Source organism: Piliocolobus tephrosceles, chromosome 19 (genome assembly GCF_002776525.5).
Source record: "Piliocolobus tephrosceles isolate RC106 chromosome 19, ASM277652v3, whole genome shotgun sequence".
NCBI lineage: Eukaryota > Metazoa > Chordata > Mammalia > Primates > Cercopithecidae > Piliocolobus > Piliocolobus tephrosceles.
In genome coordinates, this window is record NC_045452.1 from 42,102,658 (window position 1) to 42,124,268 (window position 21,611).

The 21,611-nt window shown below is 46.7% G+C and overlaps 1 protein-coding gene and 1 long non-coding RNA gene across 3 annotated transcripts; one reads left to right on the top strand and one right to left on the bottom strand.

Annotated features, from left to right (window-relative positions):
- Positions 1-14: 14 nt before the first annotated feature.
- Positions 15-11,288, top strand: LOC116418524. 2 transcript variants are annotated; one of them, XR_004228607.1, is made up of 3 exons: positions 15-234; positions 8,828-9,206; positions 10,746-11,288. It is a non-coding gene; the product is annotated as an uncharacterized LOC116418524 (long non-coding RNA). The 2 variants fall into 2 exon arrangements; XR_004228606.1 differs by lacking the exon at positions 15-234 and having other exon boundaries at positions 8,749-8,965; positions 9,062-9,206.
- Positions 8,749-21,195, bottom strand: RIPPLY3 (ripply transcriptional repressor 3). The gene is made up of 4 exons (XM_023191389.3): positions 20,957-21,195; positions 19,633-19,699; positions 14,004-14,071; positions 8,749-8,999 (listed from the first exon to the last, which is right to left on the bottom strand). Exons 1-4 carry the CDS (start codon positions 21,058-21,060, stop codon positions 8,792-8,794), a joined length of 447 nt encoding a protein of 148 aa, XP_023047157.1. The 5' UTR covers positions 21,061-21,195; the 3' UTR covers positions 8,749-8,791.
- Between the last annotated feature and the right edge of the window lie 416 nt (positions 21,196-21,611).

The window sequence follows — 21,611 nt, forward strand, 5'->3', positions numbered from 1 at the left end:
TTGGTCAGGCTGGTCTCGAACTCCTGACCTCAGGTGATCTGCCCACCTCAGCCTCCCAAAGTGCTGGGATTACAGGTGTGAGCCACCATGCCCGGCCATCTGATGGTTTTATAATGGGTTTTTCCCCATTTGCTCGGCAATTCTCCTTGCTGCTGCCACGTGAAGAAGGATGTGTTTGCTTCCCCTTCAACCATGATTGTACGTTTCCTGAGGCGTCCCCAGCTATGCTGAACTGTGAGTCACTTAAACCTCTATCCTTTACAAATTACCTAGTCTCGGGTATGTCTTTATAGCAGCAGGAGAACGGACTAATGCTGAGATGCTGTCTCGAAAAATAAATAAAATAAAATAAATACAAAGTATTAAAAAAATTAAAAGTTTACATTGAAGAAAGGATGGTTTTATGTCCTTGATGTTAATATTTGTAACAAAATTGCTATGAATTTCCCTCTAAAAAATGTGCTCTTCAACATACTCTTCAAATAGACCTCTGGAATAGAAAGGGAAAGAATAATCTTATGTATAATTTCAGGGAGCAGTTGTATGCCTTACTTTAACATCGACCTGAAATAGTCTAAAACTCCTTTGTGTGATGCCCACCAGAATTTACTCCTTAGTCCTAAAATGAACATTTCTTGGGTGTATTGGCTTGTTGGTGGTACATATTTTACTTTTTTGCAGCCTTCCTTGATAACAAATATTCTATTCTCCCTGCATGAAGACAATACTACTGAAAACGCATGTGCCCCATGCAGTGGAGCGTTCCCGCAGAGCATAATGAGCCCCTGCTGGCCCATCTTTGGGAGCACTGTCACTCTCTAGACCAATAGCAGAAATTTGCAAAACAAGGATTTACTTACTTCCTTATTCAGAACAAATTGTTCTCTGAGCCGAGGTAATTGGATTGTATCGAAATTGAGGCTGTGTTGCTGACGGCATCGATGCTGTGCTCTAACCACAGTCGCCTGTTCACAGCCCAGGTGAGTGTGGAAAGGGACCATGGTTTGATGGGGACAGGGGTGCAGTATTGAGACTTCTGGGCTTTTTTTAATCTAATTTTTTTTTACGTTTTAAAAAATAATTTAGAAGCCGAATAAAAAAACTCACACACACATATTGTATGATTCCACTTTTATGAAATGTCTAGGAGAGGGAGATCCAGAGAGACAGAAAGTAGGTGAGTGACTGCCAGGGCCTGGGGGGTATGGGAGTGTCTGCTAATGGATATGAGATTTCTTTCTGGGATGATGAAAATGATCTGAGATTAGTGGTGATGCTTATACACTTCTGTGAATACACAAAAAGCTGCTGAACTATACAGTTTTTGGGTGTTTGTGGTTTTGTTGTTGTTGTTGTTTGTTTGTTTGGAGACAGTCTTACTCTGTCGCCCAGGATGGAGTGCAGTGGTGTGATCATAGCTCACTGCAACCTCAACCTCCCAGGCTCAAGCAGTCCTTCCATCTCAGCCACCCGAGTAGCAGGGACTACAGGCTCGCACCACCACACCCAGCTAAGTTTTGTATTTCTTGTAGAGACGGGGTTTCACCATGTTACCCAGGCTGGTCTCAAGCTCCAGGTTTCAAGAGATCCTCCTACCTCTGGCTCCCAAAGTGCTGGGAGTACAGGCATGAACCACTGTGCCCAGCCTGAACTGTACACTTTAAAGGGGTGAATTTTGGCCAGGGGCGGTGGCTCACGCCTGTAATCCCAGCACTTTAGGAGGCCAAGACGGGTGGATCACCTGAGGTGGGGAGTTTGAGACCAGCCTGACCAACATGGAGAAACCCGATCTCTACTAAAAATACAAAATTAGCCAGACATGATGGCGCATGCCTGTGATCCCAGCTACTTGGGAGGCTGAGGCAGGAGAATCTCTTGAACCTGGGAGGCAGAGGTTGCTATGAGCCAAAGTCACGCCATTGCACTCCAGCCTGGGCAACAAGAGTGAAACTCCGTCTCAAAAAAAAAAAAAAGGTGAATTTTTATGGTATGTAAATTACATCACAATTTAAAATTTAATGTTTTTCTGGGTGAATGTGGTGGCTCACGCCTGTAATCCCAACACTTTGGGAGGCTAGGGCAAGAGGATCACTTGAGGCCAGGAGTTTGAGACCAGCTTGCACAACATAGGCCCCATCTCCACACACACACACACACACACACACACACACACACGTACGTAGAAGGCATGGTGGCACATACCTGTGGTCCCAGCTACTCAGAAAGTTGAGGTGGGGCCGGGCGCGGTGGCTCAAGCCTGTAATCCCAGCACTTTGGGAGGCCGAGACGGGCGGATCATGAGGTCAGGAGATCGAGACCATTCTGGCTAACACAGTGAAACCCCGTCTCTACTAAAAACTACAAAAAAACTAGCCGGGCGACGTGGCGGCGCCTGTAGTCCCAGCTACTCGGGAGGCTGAGGCAGGAGAATGGCGTAAATCCAGGAGGCAGAGCTTGCAGTGAGCTGAGATCCGGCCACTGCACTCCAGCCTGGGCGACAGAGCAAGACTCCGTCTCAAAAAAAAAAAAAGAAAGTTGAGGTGGGAGGATTGCTTGAGACCAGGAGTTCAAGTCTGCAGTGACCCATGATCACACCACTGGACTCCAGCCTGGACAACACATTAAGACCCTGTCTCTCTAAAACAAAACAAACAACATTCTGCCCAAGAAACTGGATTGAAAATAATATAGATAATGCAAGCTCAAGCAAACCCCAAACAAATGTCAAGGCTAACATTTCTGTCTTTATTACAAGCTCATCATCAGCCACATAACAAGTTAAAAGAGATCTGGCAAAAAATTAGCAAAAATAATTAACATTATCAAGAAAAATAATTGAATTATTAACATCTTTTATCGTTGGACCTCAAGCAAACCATACATTATTCCTTAGATACTATCAATAGTGTTTAAAAATCATGTGATCCTCAATACAAGATCATACAAAATTTCACTCAGCTTAATGACAAATGTTTAACAGCGTGTTAAACTGCATGTTTCACAATTCCGTGTGTAATACAGAAGTTTAAAAAAAAATTAGAAAGCACTTTCTTCCTACCACAGCAAAACTGGTTAAAATAGCAAATAGGAAACACTATGGCAAGAAATTGAAATGCATTCTTTTGTAAGAAAATCTATTGGAAGACTCAAAGAAAATGTAGCTGGAGATTTGAAGAAACCATTATTACATCAAATCACACAGCATGGGAGGTTTGAGTACAGTCGGGTGAAAGTGCAGACATTTCTAGCATGTTCCAGCTTGTGGTATTTGCAAGATTCTGTTTCAATAATGAAACTCATTAGGAGCTACTTTTTGTGAGCCACTGAAAGAAAGATGTGTCAGAGGAGTCAGCCTCAACCATAAATTACTTTTTAAAACATGGATATTTTATAGAAAACCTAGCTAAGTATAACCATTTTTGGAGCGGCCATTTTGATTAGAATGCTAAAATGATTCCAGAGAAAACGTATAGAGATGGCACCACATGTGAAATCCATTTACTGCACCATTATTAGGCAAGCTGTTGCAGGAAAGAAATGGAAGGAGATGGAGGAAGATGGAGACTGTGAAGAGCGGGAGAGGCTGGACTGTTCAACACCAACAGCCATTCCTCAGCTCCAGCTGAGTGACTCCTTGCAGGATCACAGGCAAACACTGCCAGAAATCCAGATTTTTAAAGAGAAATCACCTGATTTTCAAAACCCATGTGACAGGAACACAAAATTGGTCTTTCGAAGAACAGTCTTCTCTCTCTCTCCCCATGCGTGTTTTGCTGTAGAATGATAGGCTAGTGGTAATCTTCTGACTTCTTCAGGAAGGTTATACAATGGGGTTCATTTTAAAACACTTTGAGAGGCCACAGAGGGAGGATCACTTGATGCCAGGGGTTCAAGACTAGCCTGGTGGTAGCATAGAGAGACCCCCATCTCTGCAAAAATTTAAAAATTAGCTGGGCATGGTGGTGAATATCTGTAATCACAGCTACTCAGGAGGCGGAGGCTACTCAGGAGCTGGAGACTATTATCCTCAGCAAACTAATGCAGGAACAGAAAACCAAATACTGCATATTCTCACTTACAAGTGGGATCTAAATGATGAGAACACATGGACACATACAGAGGAACAACACACACTGGGGCCCATGGGTGGGTGGGAGGAAGGAGAGAAAAATAACAAATGGATACTAGGCTTAACACCTGGGTGATGAAATAATCTGTATAAAAAGACCCCATGACATGCCTTTACCTATGTAGCTATGTAACAAACCTGCACATGTACCTCTGAACTTAAATACAATTTTTTTCTTCTTTTTTTTTTTTCTTTTGTTTTTTTTGAGACAGAGTCTCGCTCTGTCGCCCAGGCTGGAGTGCAGTGGCACTATTTCGGCTCACTGCAAGCTCCACCTCCCGGGTTCACACCATTCTCCTGCCTCAGCCTCCTGAGTATCTGGGACTACAGGTGCCCGCCACCACGCCTGGCTAATTTTTTGTATTTTCAGTAGAGACGGGGTTTCACTGTGGTCTCCATCTCCTGACCTCGTGATCCACCCACCTTAGCCTCCCAAAGTGCTGGAATTATAGGCGTGAGCCACTGCGCCTGGCTACAAGTTTTAAAAAGTAAATAAATTGCTTATTTGCTTTTTTTTTTTTGTAGAGATGTGGTCTTGCTATGTTGCCCAGGCTGATCACAAGCGATCCTCCTGCCTCGGCCTCCCAAAAGTGCTGGAATTACAGGTGTAAGCCACCATGCCCAACCTGGACGATCCTTTAAAATATGTGTTTTGTGTATACTTTGTAATGTGCAATATATTATCCCAGTAGTACATGTTGGGTGAACCATATGAAATTGCCTTTTTTGTAGGTTAAAAATGGTAAAACATCAGCAATTTCAAATGGCCCAACATAACATATAATTCATAAGTTAATATATGTTAGGGGGCGGGCACATATTTTTAATTTTGTAGTTTTTTGAGACAGAGTCTTACTCTGTTGCCCAGGCTGGAGTGCAGTGGTACAATCATAGCTCACTGCAACCTTGAACTCCTAGGCTCAAGGCTCCTGAGTTGCTGGGACTATAGGCACACACCACTGCACCTGGCTAGCTTTTAAATTTTTTGTTGAGAAGGAGGTCTCCCTCTGTTGCCCAGGCTGGTCTCAAACTCCTGGGCTCAAGTGATCCTCCTGCCTCAGCCTCCCAAAGTGCTGTGATTACAGGTGTGAGCTACCATGCTCAGCTACATTTTTTGAGAGGGATACATGATCAAAACCCTGGAGCTCTTAGGTTTCAGACTTTTAGTTCATTCATGTAACTGCAAAAATCAGAGAGCTAAGGAGGCCCCAAGCTCACCATATCCTTGCTATCAAAAATGTCTGACCCACAGTATATGTGATTCCATTGCTAGCCACAGCTAAAGTGCCTTGTTTTGTATTTGCACTAAGCTGGCCAGATTCTAAGTAATTTAGAATTAATGTAATGTGAAACTATCATACCGCATATATATATATATATGTTTTTCTTTTTTTCATACAGCATGTATTGATTTTTTTGAGCAGGGTCTCTTTCTGTCTAACAAGCTGGAGTGCAGTGCTGTGATTTCAGCTCACTGCAGCCTCAACTTCCGCTGGCTCAGATGATCCTCCCACCTCAGCCTCTCAAGTGGCTGAGACTACAGGCACGTGTCACCACACCTAGCGCATATTTTGTATTTTTAGTAGAGACGGGGTTTCACCACGTCCAGGCAGGTCTTGACCTCCCCTCAAGTGATCCACCTGCTTTGGCCTCCCAAAGTGTTGGGATTACAGGGGTGAACCACCTTGCCTGGCACATGCAGCATATTTTAAACTCTGGAGGTTGATGCCATCAGAATTTGGACTATGTTTGGTTTATTTAGGATAAACTCATTATTGGACCAGGCTTTTATTTGTCAATAAAACTGATTTACCAAGAAAACTCAACAAAGCCAGATGTGATTATTTAGTTTTTATCTCAAGCATCACATGAAGGAGTAAGGATAAGACTTCTAGTATTTTTCTGTGATCCAGTATTTTTATGTGAAAAAGCCAGCAAAATTAGGGGTCATATTAAATCCTTTCTGAAATTCACACAGGTTTAATTGTTTTTAAGTCTGAAAAGATGTACTTTAAACAAATAAAAGAAATAAAATACAATTTTTAATTTTTAAAAGAAAAAGCCAAACTTGTTCAAAAACCAAAAAAGTAAACATTTTAAAAGCAAAAAAAAAAAAAAAAAAAGGCCCAGAAAAGAAAAACACAAAAAGAGGAATTTTTCAAAAGACTGAAGCAATAAAAAACAATTGATGTTTGTTACCTTTAGACAAAGGAAAGGGAGAACAGCAGAATGTGATTTTACTTTGCAATGTGTACTTTCTATAGTGCTTGGATCACTAAAAGTATTTCTGTTCATTACTCCTACTTTTTAATATATTAGGCCTAGTATGGTGGCTCATTCCTGTAGTTCCAGTGCTTTAGGAGGCCTAGGTAAGAGGACAGCTTGAGGCCAGGAGTTCAAGAGCAGCCTTAGCAACATATTGAGAACCTGTATCTACAAAAAACATATTTTTAATTAACTGGGTGGCTGGACACAGTGGTTCATGCCTGTAATCCCAGCACCTTGGGAGGTCAAGGTGGGTGGATCACCTGAGGTCAGGAGTTCGAGACCAGCCTGGCCAACATGGTGAAACCCCATCTCTACTAAAAATACAAAATTAGCCAGGCATGGTGGCACATGCCAGTAATCCCAGCTACTCAGGAGGCAAAAGCAGGAGAATTGATTGAACCTGCGAGGCAGAGGTTGCAGTGAGCTGACTGTGCCATTGCACTCCAGCCTGGGCGATAAGAGTGAAACTCCGTCTCAAAAAAACATTGCTGGGCATGGTGGCCCATACCTGTCGTCCTACCTACCACGAAAGCTGAGGTGGGAGGATTCCTTGAGCCCAGGAGTTCAAGGCTGCAGTGAGCTATTATTGAGCCACTGCACTCCAGCCAGGGACAGAGCAAGACCTTGTGTCTAAAATTTTAAAAAATAAAATAGAATGCTGAAATAAAATATTAATAGTTTATAATTTTAAAAGAATTATTTTTACAAAGCATGCAAAACCAAAAAACCTTAAAGCAGGGACTATTTAATTCCAAAAATGTCTTAAGCAAAAAAGGTGATTACCAAACATTCTTTCAAAATATTTATTTCAAGTAGAAATCGATATAATGTATTACATACAGGGAGACACCACATGTAAGATAAGTAAGTCAAAAATGTTCAGGAATACACATTTATCATCAAAATATTAAAAACTCAAAATAATTTTACATTAGATACTTTAATTAAAAATAGTGTTCATGGGTTAAGGGTAGGGTTAAAAAAATAAAAAATTTAAAAACGAGTGTTCATCTATTAAAATAACAAGCCCCAAACAGTCACCAACTAAGAGTGAAGGTTCTACTCCCTATAAATTCATACACACAGCCCTTATACAGTCATCACATACATTTTTATCTAATTGTCTCCTAAAAATCCCTATCTTTTTGTTATTCTTTTTGTTTTTTTGAGACAGAGTTTCATTCTTGTTGCCCAGGCTGGAGTGCAATGGTGCGATCTCAGCTCACCGCAACCTCCGCCTCCCGGGTTCAAGCCATTCTCCTGCCTCAGCCTCCCAAGTAGCTGGGATTACAGGCATGCGCCACCACGCCCAGCTAATTTTGTATTTTTAGTAGAGACGGAGTTTCTCCACGTTGGTCAGGCTGGTCTCAAACTCCCAACCTCAGGTGATCTGCCTGCTTCGGCCTCCCAAAGTGCTGGGATTACAGGTGTGAGCCACCATGCCTGGTCCTTTCTGTTACTCTTAAGGGAATTATTTGGTGGGTTAAAAAAATATTTTTTAATAAATACTTTTTTTTTTTTTTTTTTTTTTGCCAGGCTCAGTGGCTCATGCCTGTAATCCCAGCACTTTGGGAGGCTGAGGCAGATGGATCACCTGAGGTCAGGAATTCAAAACCAGCCTGACCAACATGGTGAAACCGAGTCGCTACTAACAATACAAAAAATTAGCACACACCTGTAATCCCAGCTACTTGGGAGGCTGAGACAGGAGAATCTCTTGAACCCAAGAGGTGGAGGTTGCAGTGAGCCGAGATTGTGCCACAGTACTCCAGCCTGGGCAACAAGAGCGAAACTCTGTCACAAAACCAAAGCAAACCAAACCTTTTTTTTTTTTTTTTTTTCCAAAATGCTACTAAGCAACTGCATCTGCCCTTGGATGATAGATTAAAATGGGGCTTAATATCTAAATTGTTTTTACAAAAGCAGAAAGAGCTAAGTAATGAGTCTCAGTTTAAGTAGGAGGTGGAGTGGGTGACTAGGAAGAATCCGTTACCTGATGAGTGAGTGACAATGCTCGAAGGAGCTGTGAAAATGGGCTCTACTAGATAACAACTCTGTTGACAGAGACCTTCTCTTTGTCCTGGAATCCTCTCTCAAAGGTATGCATGAGTGCACCAAAAACGAATTGCCAGGAGAAAGAAAAGTAAAAGCTGACTCTCTGCCCTGAGTAGTGTGCGGGCCAGGGGCTGCCCGAGAAGTCTCCAGCCTCTGTACACTCAGCAGGGATGCGCGGTGTCCTGGCTCAGGTGTCCCCAAGAGAATGTTGGGGCAGGTCCTGGAGCAGGGCCCAGGAGACAGAGACAGACTCATTTGGATGAGGAGCACTCGCCGCCCCTTGAGGAGTCACCGTGAGGGAGCCCCCCAGGGGTCACCCCCTCCTGAGGATCGCTGCCCTCAGTTGATGCCCTGGTCTCTGCCTTTTTCCTGCAGACCTCCCGCCTCCTGGGGTGGAGGTCCTTCCTCTGGCTCTTCAGCTTCCGAAGCAGACTCAGTGGACTCATCGTCGTAGAAGTCAATCGTGGCTTGCACTGGGAAACTGGCCAGCACTTGCTCCCCGGAGCTCTGCAGGTATTCTTGACGCTTTGACATAGGTAAACAGACTCTAATATTTAAGAAACAAATACACCATTAATCAACCTGAACCTTGTCCTCAACCCCTTCTAGAGGATGCTTTTTCCCAGAAGCAGAGAACTCCCCAGACTTCCTCTCTCGTCTTTGCCTTCACAACACACAGAATTTAAGCCAGCAGAACAGAGAACTGTAGGCACCTATTGGAGGGACCTGGTGATACACCTATCCCAGTTCACAAGTGAGTTATTATCTGACCCAGCCAGTCAATTTAGACAGTCGCAAGGAAAAGGGTGTGCTTCAAGGAAGGTAAAGGGCAACTGAAAACGTTGAATTCTAAGATTAGGAGGCTCACTCTGATCAAACAGGGGACTTGACTCTTCTTGGATAATTGATGTCCCACTTAGGTGAAGCCCCACTCTCCCACCCCACCCTCTGTCCCCTGCAGCATGGGAAATGCTGTAACCCCTTGGGTTCTGGAGGAAATTTACTCTGACATCTCTGAAACCCTGGTCTAGAGAAGCAGCTAAGTTTTCCAGATGTTGCCATAGAGAAATTGGAGGCACAAGTCCCTTGCTCTGCCAGAATAAAAAAGATGTGCTGAGGAAAAAAGGAAATAAAAGAAAGAGAAAGAAAAAACAAAAGTGCTTAAGTATGTAAAATTTGGAACCCCTAAATTTCATGTTTTTATAGAATTTTGGATTTGCTCATACATGGCAAGTATTAAGATATACCCTCCCCATAATCTTTTTTTTTTTTTTTTTTGAGAGGGAGTCTCGCTCTCACACCCAGGCTGGAGTGTAGTGGCGCAATCTCGGCTCACTGCAACTTCCGCCTCCTGAGTTCAGCGATTCTCCTGTCTCAGCCTCCTGAGTAGCTGAGATTACAGGCACCCGCCACCATGCCTGGCTAGTTTTTGTATTTAGTAGAGACGGGGTTTTACCATGTTGGTCAGGCTGGTCTCGAACTCCTGATCTCAAATGATTCGCCCAACTCGGCCTCCCAAAGTGCTGCGATTACAGGCGTGAGTCACCACTCCCGGCCATAATCTCTTATCCTTTACTTATTTCCTTTCTTGTTTTTGAGAAAGGGTCTCATTCTGCCACCCAGGCTGGAGTGCAGTGGGAGCAATCATAGCTCACTGCAGCCTTGAACTCCTGAGCTCAAGCATCTCCCACCTGAGCCTCCTTAGTAGCTGAGACTACTGGTGCATACCACCACGTCCAGCTGATTCTTTATATTTTTCTCTTTTTTTGAGACGGAGTCTCACTCTGTTGCCCAGTCTGGAGTGCAGTGGCGCGATCTCCACTCACTGCAAGCTCCGCCTCCCAGGTTCACACCATTCTCCTGCCTCAGCCTCCTGAGTAGCTGGGACTACAGGCGCCCGCCACCGCGCCCAGCTAATTTTTGTATTTTTTTAGTAGAGACGGGGTTTCACCGTGTTAGCCAGGATGGTCTCGATCTCCTGACCTCGTGATCCACCCGTCTCGGCCTCCCAAAGTGCTGTGATTACAGGCGTGAGCCACCACGCCCAGCCTATATTTTTCATAGAGACAGGGTTTAGCCATATTACCCAGGCTGGTCTGTCACTCCTGAGCTCAAGTGATCCTCCTGCCTCAGCCTCCCAAAGTATGAGATTACAGGTGTGAACCACCATGCCTTGACCTGCTTTTCATTCATTAATTTATTTGCATTTTTCTCTGTAGTCCTCTGAGGAAGTAAGTTTGTCAACTGATCACTGCTTATTTGCAAAGCTGATTTCAATATCCTTTTTTTTCAGATAGAAGAGAAAAAGGAGAGAAAAAACACCCTTCTGTAAATAATGGATGATAGTTTTTTACTTCATAAGATATCCAATAGACCGGTGGTTCTCGACCTCCAGGGGACATCTGGCAATGTCTGGAGACATTTTTGATTGTCAGAACTGAGGGGAAGCTACTGACATTTAGTGAGTAGAGGTCAGGAATACTGACTGGTAAACACCCTACGAGGCCCAGGCTAGCTCCCACCATGAAGAATTATCAAGCCCAAAGTGCCAACAGTGCTAAGGTTGAGAAATTCCGCAGCAGACAAAATGTATATATTCATCTAAGACAGAAATATGAGCATAGTTCCATTTTTAGCCATGTTTACAATTAGGTATTTATACTGAAGTATTCACAGGTGAATTCCTAGCATGTCTGAGATTTGCTTTGAAATATGCTGGGGTGGGACACAGTGGCTCATTGGCTCATATCTGTAATCTCAGCAGTTTGGAAGGCCAAAGCAGGAGGATCAGTTGAGCCCAGGAGTTTGAGACCAGCCTGGGCAACATGGCAAAACCCTGTATCCGAAAAATACCAAAAAAAAAAAAAAAAAATTAACTGGGTGTGGTGGTGTGCACTTGTAGTCCCAGCCACTCCAGAGGCTGAGATGGGAGCCTGGGGAGGTGGAGGCTGCAGTGAGCTGCGATGACACCACTGCACTCCAGCCTGGGCAACAGAGCAAGACCCTATCTCAAAATAAAATAAATAAAATAAAATATGCTAACAACAACATAGTTGCGGGTGATGAATATGATCAGCTCAGACCGTTGATAATTATTGAGGCCGGTGATGGGTACATGGGGTTCACTGTACTATTCGCTCTACTTTTGTGTATGTCTGAAATTTTCTGTAGTAAAAATATAAAGTGAAATTGTATATCCAGTGTGCAATGCATGGCTGCAGCTCATGCTTTGTCAGTCACAGCATTGTCAACCAATCAAAAACAAGGTGGCCGGGCACAGTGGCTCACGCCTGTAATCGCAGCACTTTGGAAGTCGAAGGCGGGTGGATTACCTGACATCAAGAGTTCAAGACCAGCCTGGCCAACATGGTGAAACCCAATCTCTATTAAAAATACATACATTAGTCGGGCATGGTAGCACCAGTAGTCCCAACTACTCCAGAGGCTGAGGCAGAAAAATCACTTGAACCTGGAAGACAGAGGTTGCAGTGACCAAGATCGTACCATTACACTCCAGCCTGGGTGACAGAGCTAGACTCTGTGTCAAACACAAAAAACAACAACAAAACAAAAACAGGAGCAGCAGTGTGTCTGTGAGGCCAGCTGTGGGTAGGTGGTGCGAATGGATGCCTGCAGGGCATGAAGCAGGGTGTGACTCTCAGTCCTGGCTGCACATTAAGACCCCCCCTGGGGAGTCTGTAAAAATACAAGCCAGGCGCAGTGGCTCACGCCTGTAATCTCAGCACGTTAGGAAGCCAAGGTGGGCGGATCACCTGACGTCAGGAGTTTGAGACCAGCCTGGCCAACATGGTGAGACCCCATCTCTACTAAATATACAAAAAAAAAAAATTAGCCAGGCAGGGCGGCACACACCTGTAATTCTAGCTACTTGGGAGGCTGAGGCAGGAGAATCACTTGAATCTGGGAGGTGGAGTTGCAGTTGAGCCGAGATCGCACCACTGCACTCCAGCCTGAGCAACAGAGTGAGACTTCATCTCAAAACAAACAAACAAACAAACTCGATGCCTGGGTCTTTCCCTAGAACAAGTGAATCAAAGCGCCTGGGAGAACCACCCAGGCATCTGTGTTTTTAAAAGCTCCACTAGTAATTCTATGAGGATTGAAAACCATTGGTGTGGCCAGTATCTGTGGCTCATGCTTGTAATCCCAACACTTTGGGAAGCCTAGGGAAGAGGATAGCTTGAGCCCAGGAGTTCAAGACCAGTCTGGGCAATATAGTGAGACCTTGTCTCTACAAAAAATTACAAAATTAGCAGAGCATGGTGGCACATACCTGTGGTCCCAGCCACTTAGGAGAGTGAAGTGGGAGGATCGTTTAAGCCCAGGAGGCAGGGGTTGCAGTGAGCTGAGACTGTACCACTGCACTCCAACCTGCATGACAGAGTGAGATGTCAGAAGAGAAAAGAAAACTATTGGTGTAAGGCATACAAGGAAAGCTTCCTTCTAACCAGTCTGAGGGGTCTGAGCTTCATGCCTACACATGAGTGTCTTCGGGTTATATTCAGCTTTCCAGTCTTATAGAGTAACAAGGCAAAGGCACCTGGAGTAGTAGAGGCGGCCCAGGCAAGGTTAATTTTAGTAAAGGAGATCGAGAAAGACAGGCAGAGAATAAGAGAGAGACAGAGACAGAGAGACAGGCAGAAATCCTAAACATGAGCCACTTGTCTAAAATGGACGGAGTGTAGATGGATACAGCAGTGAGAATTCTGGTCACCACCAGGACCACGACACACACTTCAGAGGCAGGAGGAAAAGGTGCTCTCAGAGGTGCTTGGCACCCCCTGTGCCGGAGCCAACCATTTACTCAACACATAGATTGTTTTTTTTTTTTGGAGACAGAGTTTTGCTCGTCACCAAGGCTGGAGTACAATGGTGCGATCTCAGCTCACTGCAACCTCCACCTCCCAGGTTCAAGTGATTCTCCTGCCTCAGCCTCCCAGGTAGCTGGGATTACAGGCACCCGCCACCATGCCCAGCTAATTTTTTTGTATTTTTAGTAGAGATGGGGTTTCACCATGTTGGTCAGTCTGGTCTCGAACTCCTGACCTCAGGTGATCCGCCCACCTCAGCCTCCCAATGTGCTGGGATTACAGGCATGAGCCACCATGCCCACCCTGAACATACAGATTTTGAAGGTCGACTTTACACTAGACAGTACACTAGCTTATATCCTGGTCGGACAATAGAAATATACCTCAATATCTAAGTTTTTATATATGCATATACAATTCATATGCAATTATATAAATACAATACAAGGCATAATATGTAATGAGAAGCAGAAATAAAAGGTATAGAGAAAAGAGAGAGGCCAACTGCTCTTTGCAGAAAACACTGAATGGATGAATACATGAATGGATTCCAGAAATCCAACAAAATATCCTTGGTATAAGGAAACTAAACAATACCAAAGAATATATTGAATTATTTTCCACTTTGTTGAAAATCTGTGTGGTTGAACACACTAAAGTGTATTAACGCCTATATTAAAAGGAAATTACAGATTACTTATTGTGAAGTCATATATTACCTTACAGGATGCTGAAACCCAAAGGCTCCCTTTGATCCAAAAGTGTGTTGGTCAGCCCTAGGTTCAAGCTGTAACGACAGACACATACAAACACAGAGACAGTGCAGGAGCATTGGAAGGTGACATCCTGAGGTTTTAAACCACAGAACGTAAGTTGCCTGCAATTGTACATATCAATATCAATTTTAGAGCATTTAGACACCTTATCAGCATTTGAAAAGCCTGTGTTCCTGTTATTGTGGCCCAAAATGTCCCAGGCACTGTGAAGAATTCTGATGAAAGGAGTCAGACACAGTGCCTCGTTCTAGCATTTTACCATCTAATGGACAGAAACTCACATGTGTGCAAATAACCATGCTACAAAGCATCACATGGTGAGACACCCATGATTCTAAGCATGAAGGAGGATCAGGAACGGGCTCATGGAGGGCCTTGCAGAGACATCTGTGGCATGTGGGTTTGCGATTCTAAGACTATTTTGGCAGAGGAGAGCATCAAATTCAGAGTGGCAGTACTGGGCACGGTAGCTCATGCCTGTAATACCAGCACTTTGGGAGGCTGAGGCAGGTAGATTACCTGAGGTTGGGAGTTCAAGACCAGCCTGACCAACATGGTGAAACCCTGTCTCTACTAAAAATACAAAATTTAGCTGGGCGTGGACATGGTGGTGCATGCCTGTAATCCCAGCTACTCAGGAGGCTGAGGTACAAGCATCACTTGAACCTGGGAGGCGGAGGTTACAGTGAACCAAGATCCTGCCACTGCACTCCAGCCTGGACGACAGAGCGAGACTCTGTCTCAAAAAAAAAAAAATTCAGAGTGGCAGGAAAACAGAGGGCGCAGGTGGGGAGCGGTGAGGAGCTTGGCGTGGTACAAGTGAGACACTGTGATGGGCAGAGGGCTCAAACGGTGACATTTGCCTTGAATACCCATTGTTGAGTTTAGGTTTGACTCTGGATACAGGAACTGGAGGTGGATTTTTGAGTCAGGGAGTCCAACCATCAGATCCGTATTTCAAGGAGAGCAGTGGTCGCAGGGAGCTATACACAGATGAGGCTGATGTAGAAAGGGCTTGAAGCAACCAGTCTTGGCAATTGATGGTAAAGAGCTTCTGGATGAGGGCAGGATGGGAACTCAGGCTGGGTGCTGTGGCTCACTCCTGTAATTGCAGCACTTTGGGAAGCCCAGGTGGGCAGATCACTTGAGGTCAAGAGTTCAAGACTAGCCTGGCCAACACGGTGAAGCCCCGTCTCTACTAAAAAATACAAAATTAGCCAGATGTGGTGGCACATGACTGTAATCCCAGCTACTCAGGAGGCTAAGGCAGGAGAATCACTTGAACCCAGGAGGCGGAAGTTGTAGTGAGCCAAGATTGTGCCATTGCACTCCAGCCTGGGCAACAAGAGTGAAACTCCATCTCAAAAAATATAAAAAAAGAGAGATCAAGACCATCTTGGCCAACATGGTGAAGCCCCATCTCTACTAAAAATAGCAAAAAAATTAGCTGGGCATGGTAGCGTGTACCTGTAGTCCCAAGCTACTCAGGAGGCTGAGGCAGGAGAATCACTTGAACCTGGGAAGCAGAGGTTGCAGTGAGCTGAGATCACACCACTGCACTCCAGCCTGGCAACAGAGCAAGAGTCCGTTTCAAAAATAAATAAATAAATTTATAAAGTGCTGAAATGGCCTGGAGCGGTGCATCAGAAAACCCAAATCTTCAGATTCCAGAGTTCAATTGGAACCAGATGAGGAACAGGACAAAACTTACTATGGCCTGACAAGGAAAGACTTTGACACCGTGAATCTCCACGCCATTCCATCCTGCAGGGACGCTGGGGCGGGGGGCGGGGGCAATGTGCACATGACATTCATGAGCAAATTAGCCTGTAAGGAGCCTCTGCAGACATTACATTTTACCAGCCATATTTTCTTTCTTTTTTTTTTTTGAGATGGAGTCTCACTCTGCTCACCCAGGCTGGAGTGCAGTGGCGTGATCTTGGCTCACTGCAACCGCCACCTCCCAGATTCAAGCGATTCCCCTGCCTCAGCCTCCCTAATAGCTGGGACTACAGGCACCTGCCACCATGCCCAGCTAATTTTTTGTATTTTTAGTAGAGACGGGGTTTCACCATGTTTCGATCTCCTGACAGTGATCCTCCCACCTCGGCCTCCCAAATTGCTGGGATTACAGGTGTGAGCCACTGCGCCCAGCCCCAGCCATATTTTCATAATTCACTGTGATGAGCTAAGAAAGTGATGAGGCTCTTTGGAACAAAATCTTTTCCATAAAGTTGTTCACTCTTTGGGGGATACAGGAAGCTGCTTCTTTGTTAAGCTCTGTTCGTAATAATAAAACACTCCTAATTCCTCAGGCTTACTTTATGGCCACGAGCAATCCTGCCCTGCTAACGGCTATTTGGCGCCCTGCGATCAGACAGGGCCTAACTTGGCAGTGCAGGTGTCAGAAAAAGAATAGCTTCTGTAAATCGTCCAGTTCTAACTGGACCCTGTTAAAACATTCGGCACACCTTTATCCACTTTAAAAACTTTACCCCACAAACATATGCAGCTTTAAAAGTTTTATGCCAGGCAGGGTGCAGCAGCTCATGCCTGTAATTACCAGCACTTTGGGAGGCGGAGGCGGGCAGATCACTATCTGAGGTCAGGAGTTCCAGACTAGCCTGGCCAACATAGTGAAACCCCGTCCCTACTAAAAATACAAACATTAGCTGGGCACGGTGGCGCACTCTTGTAATCCCAGCTACTTGGAGGCTGAGGCAGGAGAATCGCTTGAACCGGAGGCAGAGGTTGCAGTGAGCTGAGATTGCACCACTGCACTCCAGCCTGGGAGACAGAGCAAGACTCTGCCTCAAAAAAAAAAAAAAAAAAAAAAAAAAAAAGAAGTGTACCACAAATATCCTGATTGTTTTCCAAAAGGATCCTTTGTTCAGTGAGGGAAATGTCTAAATATTCACATCTTATAATGAAACGCGAGAACAGAAATGTGCACAAGGCAAGCACTGTGTTTAGGGTATGTGCCACCGTGTTTTCCTATGAGCCCGAGGACCGACAGGTGCAGAGAGGCTTTCAGTGGGGTCAGCCCTTTCCTCCCCGTTTGGGTCTCTGACTGGCCTAGGGCTGAGGTGTGGGAGCCTGGCAGATAGGACAGGCCCAGGAGAACAAACAGTCCCTGATGTTTTCCAGGAAACTGCCTCCCTGGCAGTGCCCGCAAGTGGCCAGGAGGGAAACGCAACAGAGATCAAAAAAGGTGCAGGTAGGGGAGGGAGATAGGGCCCTAGGGGTTGCAGGGGCATGAAGTGGGTGAGGGTGACCCTGCTGCTCAGAGCACAGGGCCTTGAGGCCTTCCTTCTACTTGAGGAATTTTTGGGGGTTTTTTGTTGTTGTCGTTTTTGTTTTTGAGACAGGGTCTCATTCTGTCGCCCACACTGGACTGCAGTGTCTCCATTTCAGCTCACTGCAACCTCTGCTTCCCAGGTTCAAGCGATCCTCCTGTCTCAGCCTCCTGAGTAGCTGGGATTATAGGCGCAGGCCACCACCACCTGGCTAACTTTTGTATTTTTAGTGGAGACACGGTTTCACCATGTTCGTCAGGTTAAACTCCTGACCTCAGATGATCCGAACGCCTGGGCCTCCCAAAGTGCCGAGATTACAGGGGTGAGCCACGCGCCTGGCCTACTTGAGGTTTTATTCTAGTTTTGCTTTGCTTGCCAGGAGCCCTGGTACAGGTCACCAGGCGTTAGCACTCCTCACCGCCACTCCAGCCAATGGCATTTTTGAGAAATACAGAAGAGGGCTTGGGAGCTGGGGAATTATCCTGCTTTGTCGGGCGAGGGCGCTGTTGAGCAAGAAGCGTTCCTTCCCCGCGCTAGGCAGCTCTAGTAGCTGGGCTGCAGGCAACCCAGCGCGGTGCACAGTACCAGAGCACAGACTGGCGCTGGCCGCTCTGAGCAACCAGCTGGGCCCTGCAAATAGAGTACCCCGGGTTGGGAGAGGGGCGTGGCGGGCTCTACAGCCCCCACATCCGTGGACAGAACTACTTCAGCGTGACAGACTACCTGCCGATCAGTGAAAGAGTTACTAAAGTTCAACATTTCTCTGCAAGTAAATTTGTCTCACAGACGTCCTTATCATAACAGAAAACAAAACCCAAAACCATCCGTCTTACTTAGGAAGCGTGCTATCGTATTTTTATTCTTGCAAACAACTAATAGGTTCCACATCCATTTCATTTAAAAGAAAACTGGATAATTGTAAACATCTGTATTTTCACACAAGCACCTTTAAATTTTATGTTTAAGAACTAAGTTTGAATGCAAAAGAAGGAATTATTTTACGTTATTTAGATATTATATGTATAAAAAATTGGGGACTAAAAATCATATCTCTTGTTAATTGATTTATCTGCTTCCTTCTTTGAAGTAAATTAAAATTCCCAATATTCAGATTAATTTAATAAAGTGGTGCAAATATCAAAATACGGTGGTCTGTTTTCCCACACTCAAGTTTTTTTACCACATTACAAATAACTGCACGTTAGGCCACATAACACGTGTTATGTAAATTAAATACATCGTCTTCCCCAGCCTAATTCTTCAGTGTTTCAAGAGTCATCAAAAAAATTTAAATAAAAGTCATCAATTTATATTTTAAAATATAACAAAGGAAAGGTAAATTCTATGAAAGCAAGTCATTGCATCAGTAAGTATAAAGCAACTGAGTTACCGATGCAGAGTAACAAAAGAATGGTCGAGGTAATTAATCTTGCCCACAAAGCCCTCTGCTTGAGTGTATTTGCTCAGACAACATGAGATACCCCAGGAGTGCTTGACGGGGCTGAAAGTGCTTCAGAAAGGGCCAGACGCTGGGTGGGGGGCTTTTAACAGCAACTCTGGGCACCTCAGACGGGGCTCAGTCCTATTTGCTCTGTGGCACCGGCCCAACGCTAATGGTGCAGTCAGCTTTTCTCTAAGGCAAGGGATAGTGGCAGCTTTCTCCCCTCCCCTCCCGACCTGTTGCTTTGCAGAAGAAACCCCAACACGGAGGACATCCCTTATAATTCCCATGAAACGACTATGCTTTTGTTTTTTTTTTTTTTTGAGATGAGCCTTGCTCTGTCGCCCACACTGGAGTGCAGTGGCGCGATCTCGGCTCCCTGTAACCTCCGTCTCCCGGATTCTAACGATTCTCCCGCCTCAGCCTCCAGAGTAGCTGGGATTACAGGTGTGCACCACCACGCCCGGCTAATTTTTGTATTTTTAGTAGAGACAGGGTTTCGCCACGAACTCCTGACCTCAGGTTATCCACCCGCCTTGGCCTCCCAAAATGCTGAGATTACAGGCCCGAGCCACTGCGCCCCGCCTATGACTATGCTTTTATAGTGGGTTTGCTTTTTTAGGAAGGAGAAGCTACCAGGAGCCCAATCTATAATGCGACTCAGGTCTGATTAACACCTTACACATTCAGGTTCCAACTCCCAGACCCCGAGGCGCTCCTGGGTTAGACGGCCAAGGGAGGGCCCTGCGCAGGAGGGACACGGTCCCTTTATTTTAAAAGATAGTGCCACTTTCTGGCTGGAGGGGTTACCTACAACGCCCGTACTGAACCTTACCGGCCTTCCCGTTCTGGTCAGCTCAGCATCTCCAGGTGTCTGGATCCAAGGTCGCCAGGGCGCGGGGCTGGAACGGCAAGCGCCGGGAGAGAGTGAACCCTGGGCACTGCTGCCTTCACACTATGCCATGAGAGTTAATCTTATTTCCAGTGCCTGCCTGAAAAAGAGGCACCAGACCCCCCAGGAACTTTCCCTCAAGTTCTCAGGGCTGTGGATAAATTACTGTCATTTGTGTTTTTTTCTCTCCTGCTACGTCCCCAGTTCTCTGCCTCCAGTTAAGCTTTGAGAATGGAAGTCCTGAATCTCACCCAATTATCCGGGAACCCATTAGTTGAGAGATCTCTCTCCCTGCAAATCCTGGCTGAATTACTCAATTCGGGGTTCCCCAACTATAGCTGGCGACTTTGTCCCCGGTTAATTTCAATCACGCCACCTTGGTCACTGAAGGAGCTTGATTCTACAGAGATGATTTTACAGAGTTGTAGGATGAAAAACAAACAAAAAAAGAGGGCTGGGCGCGGTGGCTCACGCCTCTAATTCCAGCACTTTGGGAGGCCGAGGTTAGTGAATCACTCGAGGTCAGGAGTTTGGCCAACATGGCGGGTTTTTAGCAGAAACCCTGTCTCTGCTAAAAATACAAAAATTAGCGGGGCGTGGTGGTGGGCGCCTGTAATCCCAGCTACACAGGAGGCTGAGGCAGGAGAATCCCTTGAACCCGGGAGGCGGAGGTTCCCGTGAGCAAGATCACGCCACTGCACTCCAGCCTCGGTGACACAGTGAGACCCTGTCTCAAAAAAAAAAAAAAAAAAATGGGACTCTTTCTCCTGCCTGGCCCACCCGGCCTACCCGGTCCCTTCCCTACCTCCCTGGCTAATCTGATTTCCTACAACCTTGCTGTCTTTAAAAGGGCTGGTGCCCAGGGCAGCGAACGCTGAGCCTCCAACCCAGGGACAACAGAAACGGCTACCGAGAAAGTGGCAGAGTGAGAGACTGCCTTTGCAAGGCTGGCTTAGGAGCCCGAGACTTCAGTGTCCCCGGCCGGCGAATTGAGATCTCCTCTACGCGGAAGCGTCGGCCCCTTTCCTGGCCAGCTACATCCTCGGCCTCCGCACTTCAGAGCTGTGCGTTGGGACCGCGAGAACTGAGAGCCCCTGCCGGGAACCCGGCTGCCGGCTCAGGAGCTTGCTTGGCGTCGCCGTCGAGCTCGGGAGCTCTGCTGTGGATAGGGGTTCAGCGGCGCCCCAGCCTCCCGCTCGCTGCGCTCCCTGCACCGCCACCGCGCGCGCCTCTCCGTGCGTCTACTGGGGCGCGGCACCACCCTCACCTCTCCGGCCCGCGCGGTGGCGGAGGCCTCCAGGGAGCGTCCCCCGGGCAGTGACAGCCGCGCCCCCGCGCCTTCCGGGCTCCGGCCGCCGCTTCAGACTCCATGGTGCCGGCTGAGCCCGCGCCCCCTGCTGCGGCGCCGGACTCCGCGCGCGCCTAGATCCACTCGGGCTAGTGCGCTCACCTACCCGCGCGCCAGGTTTAAAAACGGGGGCGGGGCGGCGCGGGCAACCGCGGGGAGGGGGCAGGACCCGAGGAGCTCCAGGAAGGGTGCTGAGGGGGCCGTAGAGTGCGGAGGGAAAGCCCGGAGCGGAGGAGCGGAGAGGTCCAGAGAAGTTCCGGGAGGGGACCAGGGAGCCGGCGATGGGGAAGGGACGAGAAAAGCTCAAGGAGGTGGCACCGGGTGTCAAAGAGGCGAGTCCGGCAGGCCCGGGCAAGGGTGGGGACGGGACAAAGAAAAGCCGGGGAGGGTGCACCAGGGAAGGGGTGACCAGAGGAGGGAAGTACCAGGGATTGGGGCCACGGGCTCGGGCTGGAGACAGCGGGAAGTGACCCAAGAACGCGGGAGAGGAAAGCGAGGCCCGCGGGCGAGGGGCGTTTCCGTCGGGCGGACTCCCTCGGGGACTCGGGGGACCCGCGCTCACTCGCTGGGCTTC

Bases quoted from the DNA above. Each gene is read 5' to 3' on its own strand.
- RIPPLY3 (XM_023191389.3), bottom strand. From the start codon at position 21,060: ATGGAGTCTGAAGCGGCGGCCGGAGCCCGGAAGGCGCGGGGGCGCGGC. The intron at 14,072-19,632 runs GTAAGGTTCAGT...CTGTCGTTACAG, and splicing joins TGACCAGAACGGGAAGGCCG to CTTGAACCTAGGGCTGACCA. The intron at 9,000-14,003 runs GTAATATATGAC...CTTAAATATTAG, and splicing joins GGGTTTCAGCATCCTGTAAG to AGTCTGTTTACCTATGTCAA.